This window comes from Aethalodelphis obliquidens, unplaced genomic scaffold (assembly GCF_003676395.1).
Source record: "Aethalodelphis obliquidens isolate GAN/ISIS:26980383/991018 unplaced genomic scaffold, ASM367639v1 scaffold107, whole genome shotgun sequence".
In the NCBI taxonomy this organism is placed as follows: Eukaryota; Metazoa; Chordata; class Mammalia; order Artiodactyla; family Delphinidae; genus Aethalodelphis; species Aethalodelphis obliquidens.
The window spans coordinates 2,112,625-2,129,897 of record NW_020838051.1 but is presented as its reverse complement, the minus strand read 5'-3'; the positions used below and the strand labels follow the sequence as shown (position 1 = coordinate 2,129,897).

Below are 17,273 nucleotides of genomic sequence, written 5' to 3'. Positions count from 1 at the left end.
TTGAGTAGAGTTCCCTGTGCTATACAGTAGGTTTTTTGTTGGTTATTTTATATATAGCAGTGTGTATGTGTCAATCCCAGTCTCCCAATTTATCCTTCCCCACCCTTTCCCCTTGGTAACCATAAGTTTGTTTTCTACATCTGTGACTCTATTTCTGTTTTGTAAATAAGTTCATTTGTACCATTTTTTTTAGATTCCACAATATAAGCGATATCATGTGATATTTGTCTTTCTCTGTCTGACTTACTTCACTCAGTATGACAATCTCTAGCTCCATTTTAACTGAAAATATTTACCTTGAAATGCAGTCTAGACAATGCCCCCTTGAAAATGAAAACATTAAAAAATAAAATTTTAAAAGAAATTCACCACTTTTGTGCTCCTTACAAGCTAATGAAAAATAACCCTGTGTTTCAGAAGCCTCAACATGCAAGCCACACATTCATGAGGTGTTTGGGAGATTACCAAGGGGCTGAGGGTAAGTAGAGCAAGGGCTGGGCTCTGGGGCACTCCAACGTTAGGGAGTCATCTGGGAGAAGATAGAGAGCTGTCAAGGAGACAGAGAAGGAGTAGCCAGTGACATAAGAGTAAAACAGAGTGTGGTATGCTAAGCTGGCTAGAAAAGTACTGTAAGTTGTTAAACACCCACTATCAATCAAAGATGAAATTAATGCCATCATTTTAATGAAATGTATTTACTTTGAAACACAATGTAGACAATACCCCCTTGTAAATGAAAATGTTAAAAAGAACAAATCCTCCCCTAAAGTTAATCATTTTTATGTTCTTTATGAACCAATGAAAAGCAACACTATACTTTAGAAGCCTCAAGACACAAGCCGCATGTTCATCAATACTGCACTTCAGTAGATCTGCATGCAAACACACACACATCCTAAGTGTGAACACCAGAGTTGAGGTGAGTGGGAGCAATGAAGAGCTGCTATATGGTGTTTGCTTGATGAAAGAAGTGAAGAAAAGCCTCCAGTAACTACTGTTGCCAGAGCACAGCTTTAGGGTTTGGGGACTGTGGTTAAGGATAGAGACGGGATTGAATCTAGGCTCTGAGGTTATTTATTGGTTCTAAAACTAAGTTCTTTAAAAAAAACAGCTATGCATAGCCGTCTTGGGACAAAATGTCTTTGTCAATACAGGGCATGGAGGGACTTCAGGTAAGTCAGTTCTGGCCTCTTCAGCTTGGGGCGGGGGTAGCTGAAGTGGAAGCAGGGGAGGTACATGTGAACAACTGGGGCCCAGGCCTGGCTGAAAGGATGGCTGAACTTTCTGCTGTCCTGGGAGCATGACTTGGGAGGGACACTGGAATACTAAACATAAGTGGGGCAGGATGGCCCTCTGGGAATGGAAGTCTCAAGGTTGTGAAGATGGTGATTTTCCTCAAATTTATCTACAGATTTAAAACAATCCCTATCAAAAGTGTTCTCCTTATACAAGCAAACACCATGTACCTGTGGCACTTCGGTCATCTTCACCAGAGAGCAGTGCAGGAGACTGTGCAGCACAGTGCTTCAACATGTGGGTCTGGGTCTGACTGCGTGGGTTCAAATCCTAGATCCTCCATTTTTTTGCTTTATGCCTTGGGGCAATTTATTTTTAAAAAATTTTTATTTTATATTGGAGTATAGTTGATAAACAACGTTGTGTTAGTTTCAGGTGTACAGTAAAGTGATTCAGTTATACATAGACGTGTATCTATTTCAAATTCTTTCCCCATTTAAGTTATTACAGAATATTGAGCAGAGTTCCCTGTGCTATATAGTAGGTCCTTGTTGGTTATCTATTTTAAATATAGCGGTGTGTGTACATGTCAATTAATTTCACCTTTCCAAGGATATGGACCATCTCCAAGGGTAATTGTTTTTCTTTTTTTTTATACTAAGTATTTTATTGTATGCTGCCACCAGTGTATATAAAATAATTACCCTTGTGAAACAGAAATTCATGAATATTCGGAGAGGTAGACTGACAAAAGTAGAAGTTTGTATAGTATGGCACGTGTTACAGAGACAGGCTTTTGTACAGGCTTCAAATTTGGCTTTCCTTTGAATATTCACCGGTTTATGAAAAGTGGTTTAAAAACCTTGCAAAGATTCATTTTACTACAAAAAGTAACAGACTTTCTGAGGTCTGAAGGGATTTGTACTTGAAGATACTCCAGTCAGCAGGGGGTCATGTTGAGCATTCTGCAGACAGAATTGTTTAAAATCTGCAGCTGCCTGGGAAACCTTTACGCGGTTGAGCCCGGCCTCCAGCCGGAGCTGTTGAACCACTTTCTTCATAGCGGCAACGCTGGAGGAACCAGACATGGCGCACGCGAGAGCTGGGCAGATCGGCAATCCGTCGGTGGATCGGTGGTGGGTCCTCCAAGGGTAATTGTAAGGAACAAATGCAATAAGGACTGTAAACCACTCAGCACCATGCCTGGTAAACAGTAAATATTTATTTATATTATTATTCCTAAGAAATATATGCTAAGAATTTGGGGGTATTTAGGAAGAGGAGAGCATCCAAAGGAGTAAAAAGATATAATCCCCCCCAAAATAAAATCCCTATCAAAAACCCAGCAGGCTTTATTGCAGAAATTGACAAGCTGATCCTGAAATTTATATGGAAATACAAAGGCTCTAGAAGAGCCAGACCAGTTTTGAAAAAGAACATAGTTAAAGAACTTACACATTCCAAATTCAAAATGTACTATAAAGCTACAGAAATCAAGACATTGTGGTACTGGCATAAGGATAGACATGTAGATCAATGGAACAGAATAGAGAGTCCAGAAATAAATATTTATACAGTCAATTTCTTTTTAACAAAATATTTATTTGGCTGCGCCAGGTCTTAGTTGCGGCATGCAGGATCTTCGTTATGGCATGCGGGATCTTTTTTTTTTTTTTTTTTTTTTAGTTGCAGCGTGCGAATTTTTAGTTGCAGCATGTGGGATCTAGTTCCCCAACCAGGGCTCAAACCCGGGCCCCCTGCATTGGGAGCACAGAGGCTTAGCCACTGGACCACCCGGGAAGTCCTTGGTCAATTTATTTTTGACAAAGGTGCCAAGGCAATTCCATAGGAAAAGGATTGTCTTTTCAATATATAGTGCTGGTACAATTGGATAACTACATGCAAAAATATGGAGTTAAACGCTTAGCTCACACTATACACAAAATAGATCACAGACCCAAAAGGTAAGAGCTGAAACCATAAACCTTTAAGAAGAAAACATACGAGTAGGGGACTTCCCTGGTGGCACAATGGTTAAGAATCCACCCGCCAATGCAGGGGACACAGGTTCGAGCCCTGGTCCAGGAAGATCACATATGCTGTGGAGCAACTAAGACTGTGTACGCCACAACTACTGAACCTGCGCTCTAGAGCCCATGAGCCACAACTACTGAAGCCCACACGCCTAGAGCCCGTGCTCTGCAACAAGACAAGCCACCGCAATGAGAAGCCACGCACCGCAAAGAAGAGTAGCCCCTGCTCGCCACAGCTAGAGAAAGCCCGCGCACAGCAACGAAGACCCAATGCAGCCACAAATAAAAATAAATAAATAAATAAATTTTTAAAAAAAAGAAAAAAAAAGAAAACATAGTAAATCTTTGTGTCCTTGGGTTAGGCAAAGTGTTCTTAAATTTGACACCAAAAGCAAGATTCATAAAAGGAGAAATAAATTGGACTTCATCAAAGGTAGAAGCTTTTGTTCTTCACAGACACCATTAAAAAAATGAAAAGACAAGCTACAGACTGGGAGAAAACATTTGCAAATCATGCATCTGATGAAGACTTGTATCCAGAATATAAAAAGAACTCTTGCAACTCAATAATAAGATAAACAACCCAATTTTAAACTGGGTTTAAATACATATTTTACCAAAGAAGAGATATAAATGGCTATTAAGTACATGAAAAGATGTTCAACATAGTCATTAGAGAAATGCAAATTAAAACCACATCTACTAGAATGTCTACAATAAAAAGAAGAGACAATATCAAGCATTGGTAAGGGTGTGGAGAAACTGGAGCTCTCATATGTTGCTGCTGGGAATGTAAAATGGTGCAGCCACTTTGGAAAAATATGGCTGTTCCTCAAGATGTTAAACATAGACTTACCATAGGACTCAGCAAATGCACAACTAGATATTTACCAACATAAAGGAAAATATGTTCTCATAAAAACTTGTACACAAATGTTCATAGCAATATTATTCACAACACCCAAAAAGTGGAAACAATCCCAATATCCATCAACTGGTGAATGGATCAACAAAAGCGGTATGTCCATAAAATGGAATTATATTCAGCAATAGAAAGGCATGAACTACTACTGATAGATGCTACAACATGGATGAACCTCAAAATCATTATGCTAAGTGAGAGAAGCCAGAAGCAAAAGACCACATATTGTATAATTCCATTTATATAAAATGTCCAGAAAAGGCAAATCTGTATATAGAGAAAGACCACTAGTGGTTGCCTGGGGCCAGAGATGGATACGGGGATTGACTGCAAATGGGATTAACATGAGGGATCTCTTTGGCGTTATGGAAATGTTCAAAATCTGGATTGTGGTGATGGTTGCACAACTCTGTAAATTTACTTAAAAGCATTGAATTGTATACTTTTTTTTTTTTCTTCTCGCGCCTTGCAGCTTGCGGGATCTTAGTTCCCCGACCAGGGATTGAACCCAGGCCCGGGCCTTGAAAGCACCGAATCCTAACCACTGGACTGCCAGGGAATTCCCCAAGTTGGAGCCAATGTTAATACTATTATTAATAGCATTATTTTCAGTGACATTTCTACTTCCAATAAAAGTTTCTGACAGTGAAGCATATTATATACTATTACCAACAAATTTTATATTTTTTATTGAGATATAATTCACATACCATAAGATTCACCCTTTTAAACAGTACAATTCACTGTTTTTTAGTATATTTGCAGTTGTGTAACCATCACCACTAATTCCACATCTTTATTACCTCAGTGGGTTTTCTGAATTGGCTGGTACGGTATAACTATTGAGAATGTAAGATAAATTCGAAATTTAGGAACTTACAAATTTAGAAGTTAAATTTGTTCAAATTTAGGAATTAAATGCCTCCACCCAAATACAATATATTGTACAGTTTCTACCATCACTTAACCAATGAATGCATTTATTGAAATGTAACTTACTATTTTAGGTTAACTGTTGTACCCCAAACTTGTGTGATAGAAAACATATATATATAAAAAAAATGTTTTATATATGTAAACATATATGTTTACAAAATACGTTTATTTTATTGAAGTATAGTTGATTTACAATGTGTTAATTTCTGCTGTACAGCAAAGTGATTCAGTTATACATATATATACATTCTTTTTCATATCCCTTTATGGTTTACTACAGGATGTTGAATACAGTTCCCTGCGCTATGCAGTAGGACCTTGTTGTTTATCCATCCTATATATAATTGTTTGCATCTGCTAATCCCAAACTCCCAATCCATCCCTCCCTGACTCCCCCTCCCCCTTGGCAACCAGAAGTCTGTTCTCTATGTCTGTGATTCTGTTTCGTAGATAAGTTCATTTGTCATATTTTAGATTCCGCATATGTGATATCATATGGTATTTGTCTTTCTCAGATAGAAAACATATATTAATTTTAATCTTGCTTAAGTATTCAATGACCACAGGTAACTGAAATACTTACAAATTTCTCCCTACATTTTTTTTCTGGCTAGAAATGAAGACCTGTACATGATAAAAAATTTGTAAAGTGTAGAAATGCGTGAAGAGAAATGAAACTTACTGTAATTCTTTTTAACACGATGAAAAAGGGGTTAATAAAGTCTCAAAAATCTTTAAATTTTAAAATACCGATTTATTGGTAATCGTTCGAGTGAAAAAGTGGGTTTTCTCGGATTTGTTTTTTTCATACAGAATAGTTTTTTGTTATTATATGCACATTTTACTGAAAATCAGGAAGTCAAACAAGAAAGCAATAGCTCTTACCAGAAACAAAATTCCAAGTACATTAAAATAAGTCAGAGATTATAAATATCTTTAGTATATTCACTACTCTTTGCTTTTTTCACTGTTTTAAAAAACAAATCCCCAAAGAATAATTTTACATTTGATTTTAGAGCGGGTGATTTTTAACTATATTTTCTTACATTTAAGATTTACAAAAAATATGTATGTACAGATTGTTTTATGTTCTTGGGATAAAAAAGCATTTGATGACTCCCAATTTCCACTGAATACTATCTGTACTCTCAAACATGACATTTGAAGACCTTCACTTTTCATTAGCTGCAGAAAAAGTACATTGAATATTTAGAAACAAGAAAGAGTAAAGAAAATAGAGATGGAAATTCGGATCGGCTTAAAAAAAATTGGGGCGCTCTCACGACACCTAACTTCTATCCAGTGCTAGCTCCATTAGCGCCACCATGGACCACCTCCCTGGCTCTAGAAAGCTCTCTCCGAGAGCAAGTTAGAGACTTTGCTTTTGCCCTCCCTGGGCCGCGGGACCTCCGCGTGAGGGCGCCCTTCCCACCGCCAGTTCGGTGCGCGGCCACTTTCCGGCCAAGGGCCCCGGCCGAACCCGGAGCTGATCTCGCCTTACTAAATTATAGAAATCGGTAAAGAACGACATTCCCAGCGTCTATCTTCACACCCCAGATAAGAATCCCAGGTTTCGGGAAATTCTTTTGGCCCGCCCCACGGGAAGCGGAAATGGCTACACCCTCCCCAGCGCGCGCGTCGGTTGCATCGCCTGCCTAGCAAGGGGCCTTTTTTAGGGCTGCCCTCATCGTTGCCTGCACAAATATGCAACAGGTCTGTCGCGAATAGATCCTGAAACTGGCCTTGTGTATTTTAGTCAGCCTGCCGGCAGGCACTGTACAAATCCATGGGGAGAAAAGTCCAAGCAGTGAGGCCTCCGCTGCACCGGCCATCCTCCTCTCCCAGGCCTGGGCCCTAGTCGGCCCTCCCGCCTCCGCTGCCCCTCCCTGCACCAGGGGGCTTGCGAACGGTCAGGCAGCCACCCGGACGACTTCCTTCCTCTCCGGGCAAGATGGCGGGGGGCGAGGCTGGTGTGACTTTAGGGCAGCCGCACCTGTCTCGGCAAGATCTCAACACTTTGGTAAGTCATCGCTCTGGCAGGATGCTGAAGGAGCTCAGGAGTGGGGATGACCGGGCCTTCCGGGAGGCTTTGAGACGAGGCAGTGCCGGGCTGTCGGGAGCATGTGTTAGGAGGGAGACCCGGAGCCCGGCGCCCTAAGTCGTGCTCGCGCCGCCCCATGCTTCTCTGTTAGTATGCGAGCTGGGAATGAGGCTATGCGGTTGTGAGACCCCGAGCCTCCCGAATCATTCGGCTGGAAAGTCACAGTGTTAAGTATCATTAAGGCTTTTTAGTTCGGAAGGTCTGGGAAGGGAGTATCTACACTGTCCTTAGTGCTAATGCTCTCAAGGTTGGGGGACCTCAAGCTTCCACATCCCCCATAGGCAGTGTGTAACGATGAAGGACTTTTAGGGCTTCCCAGTCATCAGAATGCAAGGTTGCTTGTACAGAAAAAGCGCTTTAGAAGTACAAGAGGGCTATTCAAATGGTAGAGAGCTGTAGGTAGCAAATGTAAAGTCAAAGTTGTGATTTGTCTTATGTACAGCGATTTAAAATAAAAATGTTTGATTGCAGGATGTTACCAAGTTGACGCCACTTTCACATGAAGTTATCAGCAGACAGGCCACAATTAATATAGGTAAGATAAGAATAACTTGGAGACCTGACTTAATTGATCTCCGGCCACTAATTTTAACCTCTCCCTTTGTGTGATTGCCTGAATTACATGAAGATGCAGATATTCAATAAATAGATGTTCAGCTCTTGCGAGCCAAGCACCTGCTAGATATTTTTGGGAAGCCCATGTTGCGCGTGCCTAGCTTACAGACTAGGTGAGAAGAAGCGATAAATACATAAGAAAAGTTTAATAGCATAAGGTGATTGTAGTCATGTAGCATTTTAAAGAAAAGAGGGAAACGCGACTGTACTTGCCACGCAGGGTTATTGCAAGGGCAGAGTTTGCGGAAGTTTTGTTTGATATATAAGCTATTACTAACTAGATAATTTTTTTTCTTAATTGGCACATAGAACTTTAGAGAAGAAGTTATGTTGACTGATTGTAAATTTGGAGTATTTGAGAGTCTGCACAAACAACACAGTAAAGCCTAGTTAAAAGTAAGGCTCTACTAATGAGGCTGTTAAAAACTTGTAAGATAAAAAAAAAACAACTTATAAGATATGTGCTACCCTTGACAGCATTACCGTAATGATACCTGAGTTGTTTTCTTTGTTTTCATGGATTCCTTTTTGTTGTGTGAGGGCTCCTCATACCTATTTACTTCACTCTGAACATGCTGGAAAGTTTCTTGATATACAAGATTTCATGTACTTTTTACCAAGTGTTTATTTTAAATGAAGGCATTCTTTTCTGTGAGTAAAAACATAAGATGGATGGCTTTTATTATGCTGAGTATGGTTTAAAACAAGGTTGTCGGTTACATGGAAAGTTCTCCTCAGTCCTGTATCAGAGTAAGTTTTTTGTAATCGAGGATGTGTAGGAGGAGAAATTGAAGTCACTATTAGTTTTCCATTGATGTTTACAGTGAGTTATGGCTTTGGGTTTTCTACTCTAAAACTGAAAAATATGTTGTGTAACTGAATGCACATGAATTAATTTTTTGTACTTTGTCTATAGGTACAATTGGTCATGTAGCTCATGGGAAGTCTACGGTTGTAAAAGCTATTTCTGGAGTTCACACTGTCAGGTTCAAAAATGAACTAGAAAGAAATATTACAATCAAACTTGGCTATGCTAATGCTAAGGTGAGCTGTGTACAGTGAAATTAGAAACTAACTTTAATTGTTGAATGTGCAGATAACAAATCCAAGTCTTTTTTTCATTGGAACTTTTAGATTTATAAACTTGACGACCCAAGTTGTCCTCGGCCAGAATGTTACAGATCCTGTGGAAGTAGTACACCCGATGAGTTTCCTACAGATATTCCAGGGACCAAAGGGAACTTCAAATTAGTCAGGTGACCTCTTTTCTGCTAAAAACACTTTACACTTCATATTTTGTTGTGTGATTTGTGCTTTTTGAAATATTTAACTGAGACTTTAAACAGTGAACCTAATTGTTGAATGGCTTTATTTTTGCATTATTTTGTTTTTCTTGTCCATAATGACAATAATTTGAAAAGTCAAGTATTTAAACCTACATTAAGAGATGTACATGTAAGTTCTCCAAAGGAAAAGTATCACATAAGCAGAATGAAATGGAGGGAAACACGGCTCATTGGATATAAAGGATTCTTTTTGCCAGACCTCATAAATTTCTCTTAAACAGTGTTGTTTCTGTTTCTTAGAGGAGAACAAAGCCATTCTTAATCACGTTTTTTAAATACATGGGTTTGTTACCCATCTGTTTTCTGAATATGATTGCGTATACTTATTCTTTATTAGAGGATACTGTCATCCACCCAGCGATGTTTATGGGGGTTGGGGATATTCCACAAAGAAATTGTAGATTGGGGCAGAGCTGGGACTAGGGAGAGGTGAATGAAGCCCAAAGTTTAAGGGGAGAAGCTTTAAAAAGAAAAGAAAAAGAGCCTCGGTAATCAAGATAAATAGTATTATTTATTTATTTATTTATTTTTAAATTAAAAAAAATTCTTTTTTGGCCCCACCGTGCAGCTTGTGGGATCTCAGTTCCTTGACAGCTCAAACTACTAGTGTTTTCCTTTTCATTATCACTTGGGGTTTTTTGGTTGATTCGCTTTTGGCGTGGCATTGTTGCTGATCCTGTTTTCATTTAAATTTTTGATATTTTGTTCATCATGGATGTTTTGCATGAACTTTGTTTTTTTTAAATATTAAGTTTAAATATTGTTTGTTTTGATTACTGGGTTTTTTTGGGCACCCCCTTAAATTTTGCACCTAGGGCGAGTGGCTCACTTGCCTCGCCCTACTTGTGGCCCTTATCAGATATCAGCAAACTTTTCCTGCAAAGGGCCCAATAGTAAATATTTTCAGCTTTGCAGACCATAGATTCTCTTTGCAACTACTCATCTCTGCTATTGTGTTGTGAAAGCAGACATGATGTGCATGAGTGGTTATGGCAGTGGGCCAGTCTGCTGCCCCTATTTTAGATCGTGAGTGTGAGCATACAATTATTAAAAATAATGATTCCGAATGAGTAGCATAATTTTGTTTAAATGGTGCTGCCATCTGCACTTCAGATGGGCAATTCCAGCTTTTCAAGATGCTAGAGAAGTTTTTGGCAAATTTTTTCAGATGGCACTGCCCATTCTGTTAACACTGGTTTAGCATTCAAATCAATGACATTCCCAGTATATACTTTATACCATATTCACTTTAATTGGATTTGGGAGTTTTTGTATCCAGTTATTTCTACACATAGCTAATTTCATTTGCTTTGTAATGATCTGCAGTGATTTTACTCTCAGCCAGTAGGTAATTTTTGTTGTTGTTCTTTTCATATTTTTTTCCCTCCAGTTTTATTGAGATATAATTGACATACAGAACTGTATAAGCTTAAGGTGTACAGCATAATGATTTGACTTAGATACGTCGTAAAATGATGATCACAATAAGTTTAGTGAACATCCATCATCATATAAACTTAAATGAGTAGAAAAAAAAATTTTTCCTTATGATGAGAACTCTTAAGATTTATTCTGTTAACTTTCATGTATAACAAACAGTGGTGTTAACTATATTATATTGTATGTCATATTTCTAGTACTTATTTATCTTATAACTGAAAGTGTGTACCTTTTGACTGCTTTCATTTGATTCCCCCTTCCTCCATCCCCCACCTCTGGTAACCACAGATCTGGTAATCACAAATCTGATCTCTTTTTCTATGAGTTTTTTTGTTTGTTTGTTTTTGAAGTATAATTGAGCCAGTAGGTAATCTTATTTCTGAGGTCTAGAAACACCAAGTCCTGTAACCACTTGACTTTACAGAAATAAAAATTATTTCCATATTCTTATTTCATATTTATATGTAATATTCATATTCTATATATAAAGGGATTTAATTTTAGGAAATCTGTAACTTGAATGTTGAAGTATTGATTGATCTTAGGATTGATTGCTGTTTTTTAATTGTTAGACATGTTTCCTTTGTTGACTGTCCTGGCCACGATATTTTGATGGCTACTATGCTGAATGGTGCCGCAGTGATGGATGCAGCTCTTCTGTTGATAGGTAAATACGTCAGAACTGGTTTGGACAAATCATTGTGGAGCAAATCCAAGATGGACTATTTAAAGGGAAACTAAGGCCTTTAAGGGCCACATCCAGTACCTAAAGGTGACGGAAATGGGAACTAACATGTCAACCAGGATGATATCCTTGTCTACCAGCTATCACAAAATAGTAAAGATAGACCTAGGGCAGATGTCTTGTGAGAATTCTTTTGGTAGTATATATTTGAAAAAATCAATAGTGCATTTTCTCCCCTTAGATCACATGAAATGATTTATTAGTTTTATATTTACATGTAAAAGTGCATGTATTTTTTTGTGTGCATCTTTGAGTTGTCTACTGCAACACTGGTGTATAATGGTTTTATTTAGATGCAAATCTCATTCATAATAAGTGCTGAAGTCTAGATGAATTGGGGTTTTCAAGGCTGGTGTTGTGCCACCTTCCTTATGTGGGCTGTCAAGAGATTTTGTTGCTATGGGATATAATTTTTAAAAGTATGCCGAGTGGATATAGTACAGGACACCTGAACATCATCACTTAGGATGGTCATTAAGATGCCCAAAAAACATACCTATTTCTTTATAATACCAGTGGTTGTTTTTAGTGTTCTTCCCTCGGTTTGTTAGGGAGTAGCCTCTGATAGTAGCTGAAATTCATGGACTGTGTTAAGTGTCTTCCCTTAATTACTCTCTGCCTCTCAGGAGCTTGACTGGGCCAGAACGTCTCTAAGACTAGACAGAGCCAGAGGGCTCTTCCTTATGCCTGAGCAAAAGCTAAGGGCAGACCCTGAGATGTCAAACTTGTTGAGTCCAAGCTTTTGGCTTAGGACCAGGGAAGAGAGCCAAATGATCAGGAGGCTCCAGTGAATCCAGACACAGTGGATGAAGCAGGGGCAAAGGTGGATGCTCGGCAACGAGCCAGGACTTTTGCCTTGAGTAGGGCTAGGGCATTCAAGCGTTTCCTTTTTTAGATGTCAGCTAGTGTTTTTTCGGTAGTACAATACACATAACACAAAATTTAGCATTTTAGCCATTTAAAGTATACAATTCAGTGATATTAAGTACATTCACAGTGTTCTACAAGTGTCAGCACTGTCTAGTTCTGGAACATTTTCATCACCCCAAAAGGAAACCCGGTGCCCATTAAGCAATCACTCTGATCCCCCTTTCCCTCAGTCCCTGGCAACCACTAACCTGCCTTCTGTCTCTTATGGATTTGCCTATTCTGACAGATATTTCTAGCTAATTCTCATGCATCTTTTTTATTCTTTATCATTTAGCTGGTAATGAGTCTTGTCCTCAGCCCCAGACTTCTGAACACCTGGCTGCTATAGAAATCATGAAACTGAAGCATATTTTGATTCTACAAAATAAAATTGATTTGGTAAAAGAAAGCCAGGCTAAAGAACAGTATGAACAGATCCTTGCATTTGTACAAGGTAAGAAGCCATAATATCTAATAAAAATCCTCCTCAGTGATAGTAAAATAAACAAAAGCATTTAAAAAAACAAACAAACAAAAAAAAACCATAAGTCTTCGGAATTCCCTGGCGGTCCAGTGGTTAGGATTCTGCACTTTCACTGCCGAGGGAGTGGGTTCAATCCCTGGTCAGGGAACTAAGATCCCGCAAGCCACGCGACATGGCCAAAATAATTAATTAATTAATTTTTAAAAAATCCATTAAAAAAAACCTTCAGTCTTACACTGTTCTTACTGAGTAGCTACTTTTAGAATTGAAACTGACAATGATTTATTTTATCTTTTAGTGTTCCTTTCCTCTAACAGCAGTGTTTTTCATTTCAGGGAAGACATCTTATTATTGACATTTGATCCTCTCTTAGCCTTGTTTTTCTTGCTAGAAAGGTTGATTTCCTATGCACCCAGTTCTCTCATAACAAAAAAGAATAAATCATTTTGATTAAAACCTCATTGTGTTTGGTCCGTTTCTTTCACCAGCCTGTTTGACATTTAATTAATAAGGAGCAAATACTATATATGCCATCAGTCTTTGATTAGCAGAGTCTATAATTTATCTTGACATTTATTGGGAAGTTAATTACATGTTATCAGAAATCTTTCAACTAGTAAAGTGCTCTTTCCTAGGAGTGTTAGTATTTTCTTCTTTTGAGCAGTTTTATCATTTTGGTGTATTAAATATATCTATTAATATATTTTGACTTTTTTTTCCCTTAAATGCAATAGTATTCATTTTCAGGAGCAAAAACACATAGAATACTGACACTTTTCTAAAAAGAATTATCATTTTCTACCTGTTGCTGGTATTTGAGGATGTTTAGGCATCTATTTTAGTAATCTTAACTGTTTCCTATAATATGTAAAGAACAAGTTCTGTAAAACAAGAATTTTGATCTTTCTGAATTTTGTCTTATAGGTACAGTAGCAGAAGGAGCTCCTATTATTCCAATTTCTGCTCAGCTAAAATACAATATTGAAGTTGTCTGTGAGTACATAGTAAAGAAAATTCCAGTACCCCCAAGAGACTTTACTTCAGAACCCCGACTTATTGGTAAGTGGTAGGATTTTGTCTGATCTTTTCCACATTGGTGATTCCTCTTTAAGGGAATTAGCAATCATTTCTGCAGAGGTGATAATAAATTACAATCTCCATAAAATTTTTTTTGAACTCAGTTAATTCTGAGATTGTATTAGCAGTACTAGATTGCATTACTGATGAGAGAAAGTTTCGAATACAGAAGGAACTTTTAGTCTTTTTGTGCTTGGTATGTGATATGTTATGTGATTGAGATGGAGTAATGCATTATTCTGTATGGAATTATGTTTTAGTCAGGAGCAGGATATTAGAATTTCCATACAAATTATTTCATTGTACCATTAATGAAGATTTTCATCTCTTTCAACTTATTTAAGTGCATAGTACCAATATTGGTATAATTTGATCATCTAAACTCATGATTTCTACATAGATATAGGAGCCTTTTCAAAACAGACATTTGAACCCCTCCCTTCATCCAGGCCTCCCCTCTGTGTGTTGTGGGAAGGGTTCTCTTGGGTGATTGTGATGTGTACCCCTTGTTAATGATCACTGCTCTCAGGACCGAAGTGCAGGTCACATAGTTCTAGGGTTGTGGGGTTTTTTGTTTTTCGTTTTTAATTAATTAATCAATTAATTAATCTTTTGGCTGTGTTGGGTCTTTGTTGCTGTGTGTGGGCTTTCTCTAGTTGCGGCGAGCCGGGGCTACTCTTCGTTGTGGTGCACAGGCTTCTCATTGCGGAGCATGGGCTCTAGGCGCACTGGCTCAGTAGTTGTGGCTTGTGGGCTCAGTAGTTGTGGCTCGTGGGCTCTAGAGTGCAGGCTCAGTAGTTGTGACGCACGGGCTTAGTTGCTCTGTGGCATGTGGGATCTTCCCGGACCAGGGATTGAACCCTTGTGCCCTGCATTGGCAGGTGGATTCTTAACCACTGCACCACCAGGGAAGTCCAATCCTAGGGTTGTTTTGAAGTTTTAAAACTACATTTTTAATGCAGAAATCATATAATATAGAGGTATATGAAGACAAAGGTCTACAGTCTCCCTGCCTCGCCCCTTAGCCCTGAAGTAACCAAAGTTAACAGTTGGTGTGTACTATTCCCGCACCTTTCTCTTTGTTCATATCATCATGTATAAACATATACACATTTCTTGTTTTAGTTTTTGTTTGTGGAAGTGGGATCATACTATGCATAGCTAGTTTTTTCTTTTTTCCTTAACAATATATGAAGGTTATCCTTCCACATCATTACATGTGCTCTAACGTTCTTTTTTAATAGCTGCGTGATACTCCATACTATGGGTGTACCATAATATGCGTCCTATCAATGAACTTTTAAGTTATTTCCACTTTTTCCATCGTAATTAAGGTTGCAGTATACTTAGTTGGAATAATATTAGATTTTGTCACAAAGTCCCCCTTGTATAAATCTTATGTGTCTACTATTTTAGAGAAGTTAACTTAATCAGATTTTTCTGAAGTTAATGTGAATACAATTGGCTTTAATTTGTTTTGTTTTTTTTAGTTATTAGATCCTTTGATGTCAACAAACCTGGCTGTGAAGTTGATGACCTTAAGGGGGGTGTAGCTGGTGGTAGTATTCTAAAAGGAGTATTAAAGGTAAACTAGGTTTTGGTTGTTGTGTTTTTATTTTGTTTGTTTTTCTCTTAATTAGGAAAATAGTATGAACACTCCAAATTGAAAAATAATTTTTTTCTTCATGGTGTCTAGTACTTGATATAGACTTCTTTGTTTACTATTATATCTTTTGAGTGTGTTTGACCTCTAACTTTATAGGCTTCTGTGAATATGGAGCACATTTTATATGGTGATAGGCCTGTGTGGTAGGTAGTTTGGAACATTTGGATGGTTCTGGTTTTGAAGATCTCTCCCATATCTTTTTTTTTTAAATAGTGATCTTCGAAATAGAGAAAGGATTGCTTTTCAGTTTTGTGGTCTTCCTGTTAGGACTTTTTGTATGTAATGGAAATCGTGTTGTCCCACAAATTCTAATCACTAATTTATATTTTTACAGGTGGGCCAGGAGATAGAAGTCAGACCTGGTATTGTTTCCAAAGACAGTGAAGGAAAGCTCATGTGTAAACCCATCTTTTCCAAAATTGTATCACTTTTCGCAGAGCATAATGATCTTCAGTATGCTGCTCCAGGAGGTCTTATTGGTAAAGACTTTTCTCTCATCCCTACGTTTTTAATTTGTGGATATTCATGGTACTTTTCATGAGAAACATATTACTCATACAGGTATAGATTTTTAATTTGATGTTTAATAATTGAATGGGGTCGAGGAAGATATGTGGTTAAGCTGTTGATTTTAGGTCATAAGATGGTTTCATGTGTTTGTAAAAATTAATTTTAAACATAAAGGAGAATTTTGGTTTAGTTTTGTCTTTTCGTTTTTTGTTTTTTTTTTTCCATACACGGGCTTCTCACTGTTGTGGCCTCTCCCGTTGCGGAGCACAGGCTCCGGACGCGCAGGCTAAGCGGCCATGGCTCACGGGCCCAGCCGCTCCGCAGCATGTGGGATCTTCCCGGACTGAGGCATGAACCCGTGTCCCCCACATCGGCAGGCAGACTCTCAACCACTGTGCCACCAGGGAAGCCCTTGGTTTAGTTTTTAAAGTAGCTCCTTTTTAGCAGTAACAAAGTAAGTTTTATGTCCTATCATTTAAAATACCTAACTATACTTTTCTTTTTAGCCTACATGGTTTTGGGGGTAGAGTGGTGGTGGTTTTTTGTTTTTGTTTTTTTCAATGTATGTTTTGCAAATGGAGAGTTACCCACAAGTGTCAGCTGGATCATGTCAGATCATAGTTACACTAAGGTGGGAATTAAAGAAGATAACTTCCATTATGTTGGTATTACTGAGATAATTTGTGGATATTCTCATCTCATACAATAGTGTATTACCAGATACCCAGGAAAAGGCAAGATACAGTGAGAATTAGAGGTATTATAACTTTTGGATTAAAGAAGAAAACGTTTGGTGAAGGAGTTTGTCTTTTTGTTCTCTGGTGTTTGGCTATATAATTCATTTTTCTATTGTATCTTGTAATCAGGAGTTTACCATGTATAATTTTATCCTTATTGTTTGTTTTGTAAACAAGGAAACTCTGGAGACTTCTAAAATTTAACTTACGGAACTTTTCAAACATAAAAGTAGAGAGAGTAGTGTAATGTAGTGTAATGTGTGGTCATGTAGCCACCACCCAGGTTCAACAGTTAATACTTTACCACTCTTTTTTTTTTTTACTTTGGCCACGCTACGCGGTTTGTGGGATATTAGTTCCCTGGAACCTGGGCCCATGGCAGTGAGAGCACCAACTCCTAACCACTGGACCGCCAGGAATTCCCAATACTTTACTCTTTTTTTTTTTTTTTTTTTTTTTGTGCAGTACTGGGGCCTCTCACTGCTGTGGCCTCTCCCGCTGCGGAGCACAGGCTTG

The 17,273-nt window shown here is 38.2% G+C and overlaps 1 protein-coding gene and 1 pseudogene across 2 annotated transcripts in view; one reads left to right on the top strand and one right to left on the bottom strand.

Moving 5' to 3' along the window:
• Nucleotides 1-2,112: 2,112 nt before the first annotated feature.
• Nucleotides 2,113-2,603, bottom strand: LOC113614867 (guanine nucleotide-binding protein G(I)/G(S)/G(O) subunit gamma-5 pseudogene; annotated as a pseudogene).
• A 4,412-nt stretch (nt 2,604-7,015) lies between these two features.
• The window catches only part of EIF2S3 (eukaryotic translation initiation factor 2 subunit gamma), a 16,340-nt gene continuing 6,082 nt past the window's right edge, over nt 7,016-17,273 (top strand). The window contains exons 1-9 of one of the 2 annotated variants that reach the window (XM_027096718.1): nt 7,016-7,147; nt 7,700-7,763; nt 8,760-8,887; nt 8,978-9,099; nt 11,202-11,296; nt 12,579-12,737; nt 13,692-13,826; nt 15,335-15,429; nt 15,845-15,989. In XM_027096718.1, the coding sequence (XP_026952519.1) occupies nt 7,079-7,147; nt 7,700-7,763; nt 8,760-8,887; nt 8,978-9,099; nt 11,202-11,296; nt 12,579-12,737; nt 13,692-13,826; nt 15,335-15,429; nt 15,845-15,989 (1,012 nt within the window). In that variant the 5' untranslated portion in view covers nt 7,016-7,078. The remainder of the gene's footprint in view (nt 7,148-7,699; nt 7,764-8,759; nt 8,888-8,977; nt 9,100-11,201; nt 11,297-12,578; nt 12,738-13,691; nt 13,827-15,334; nt 15,430-15,844; nt 15,990-17,273) is intronic. The other variant, XM_027096716.1, reaches the window with a different exon arrangement.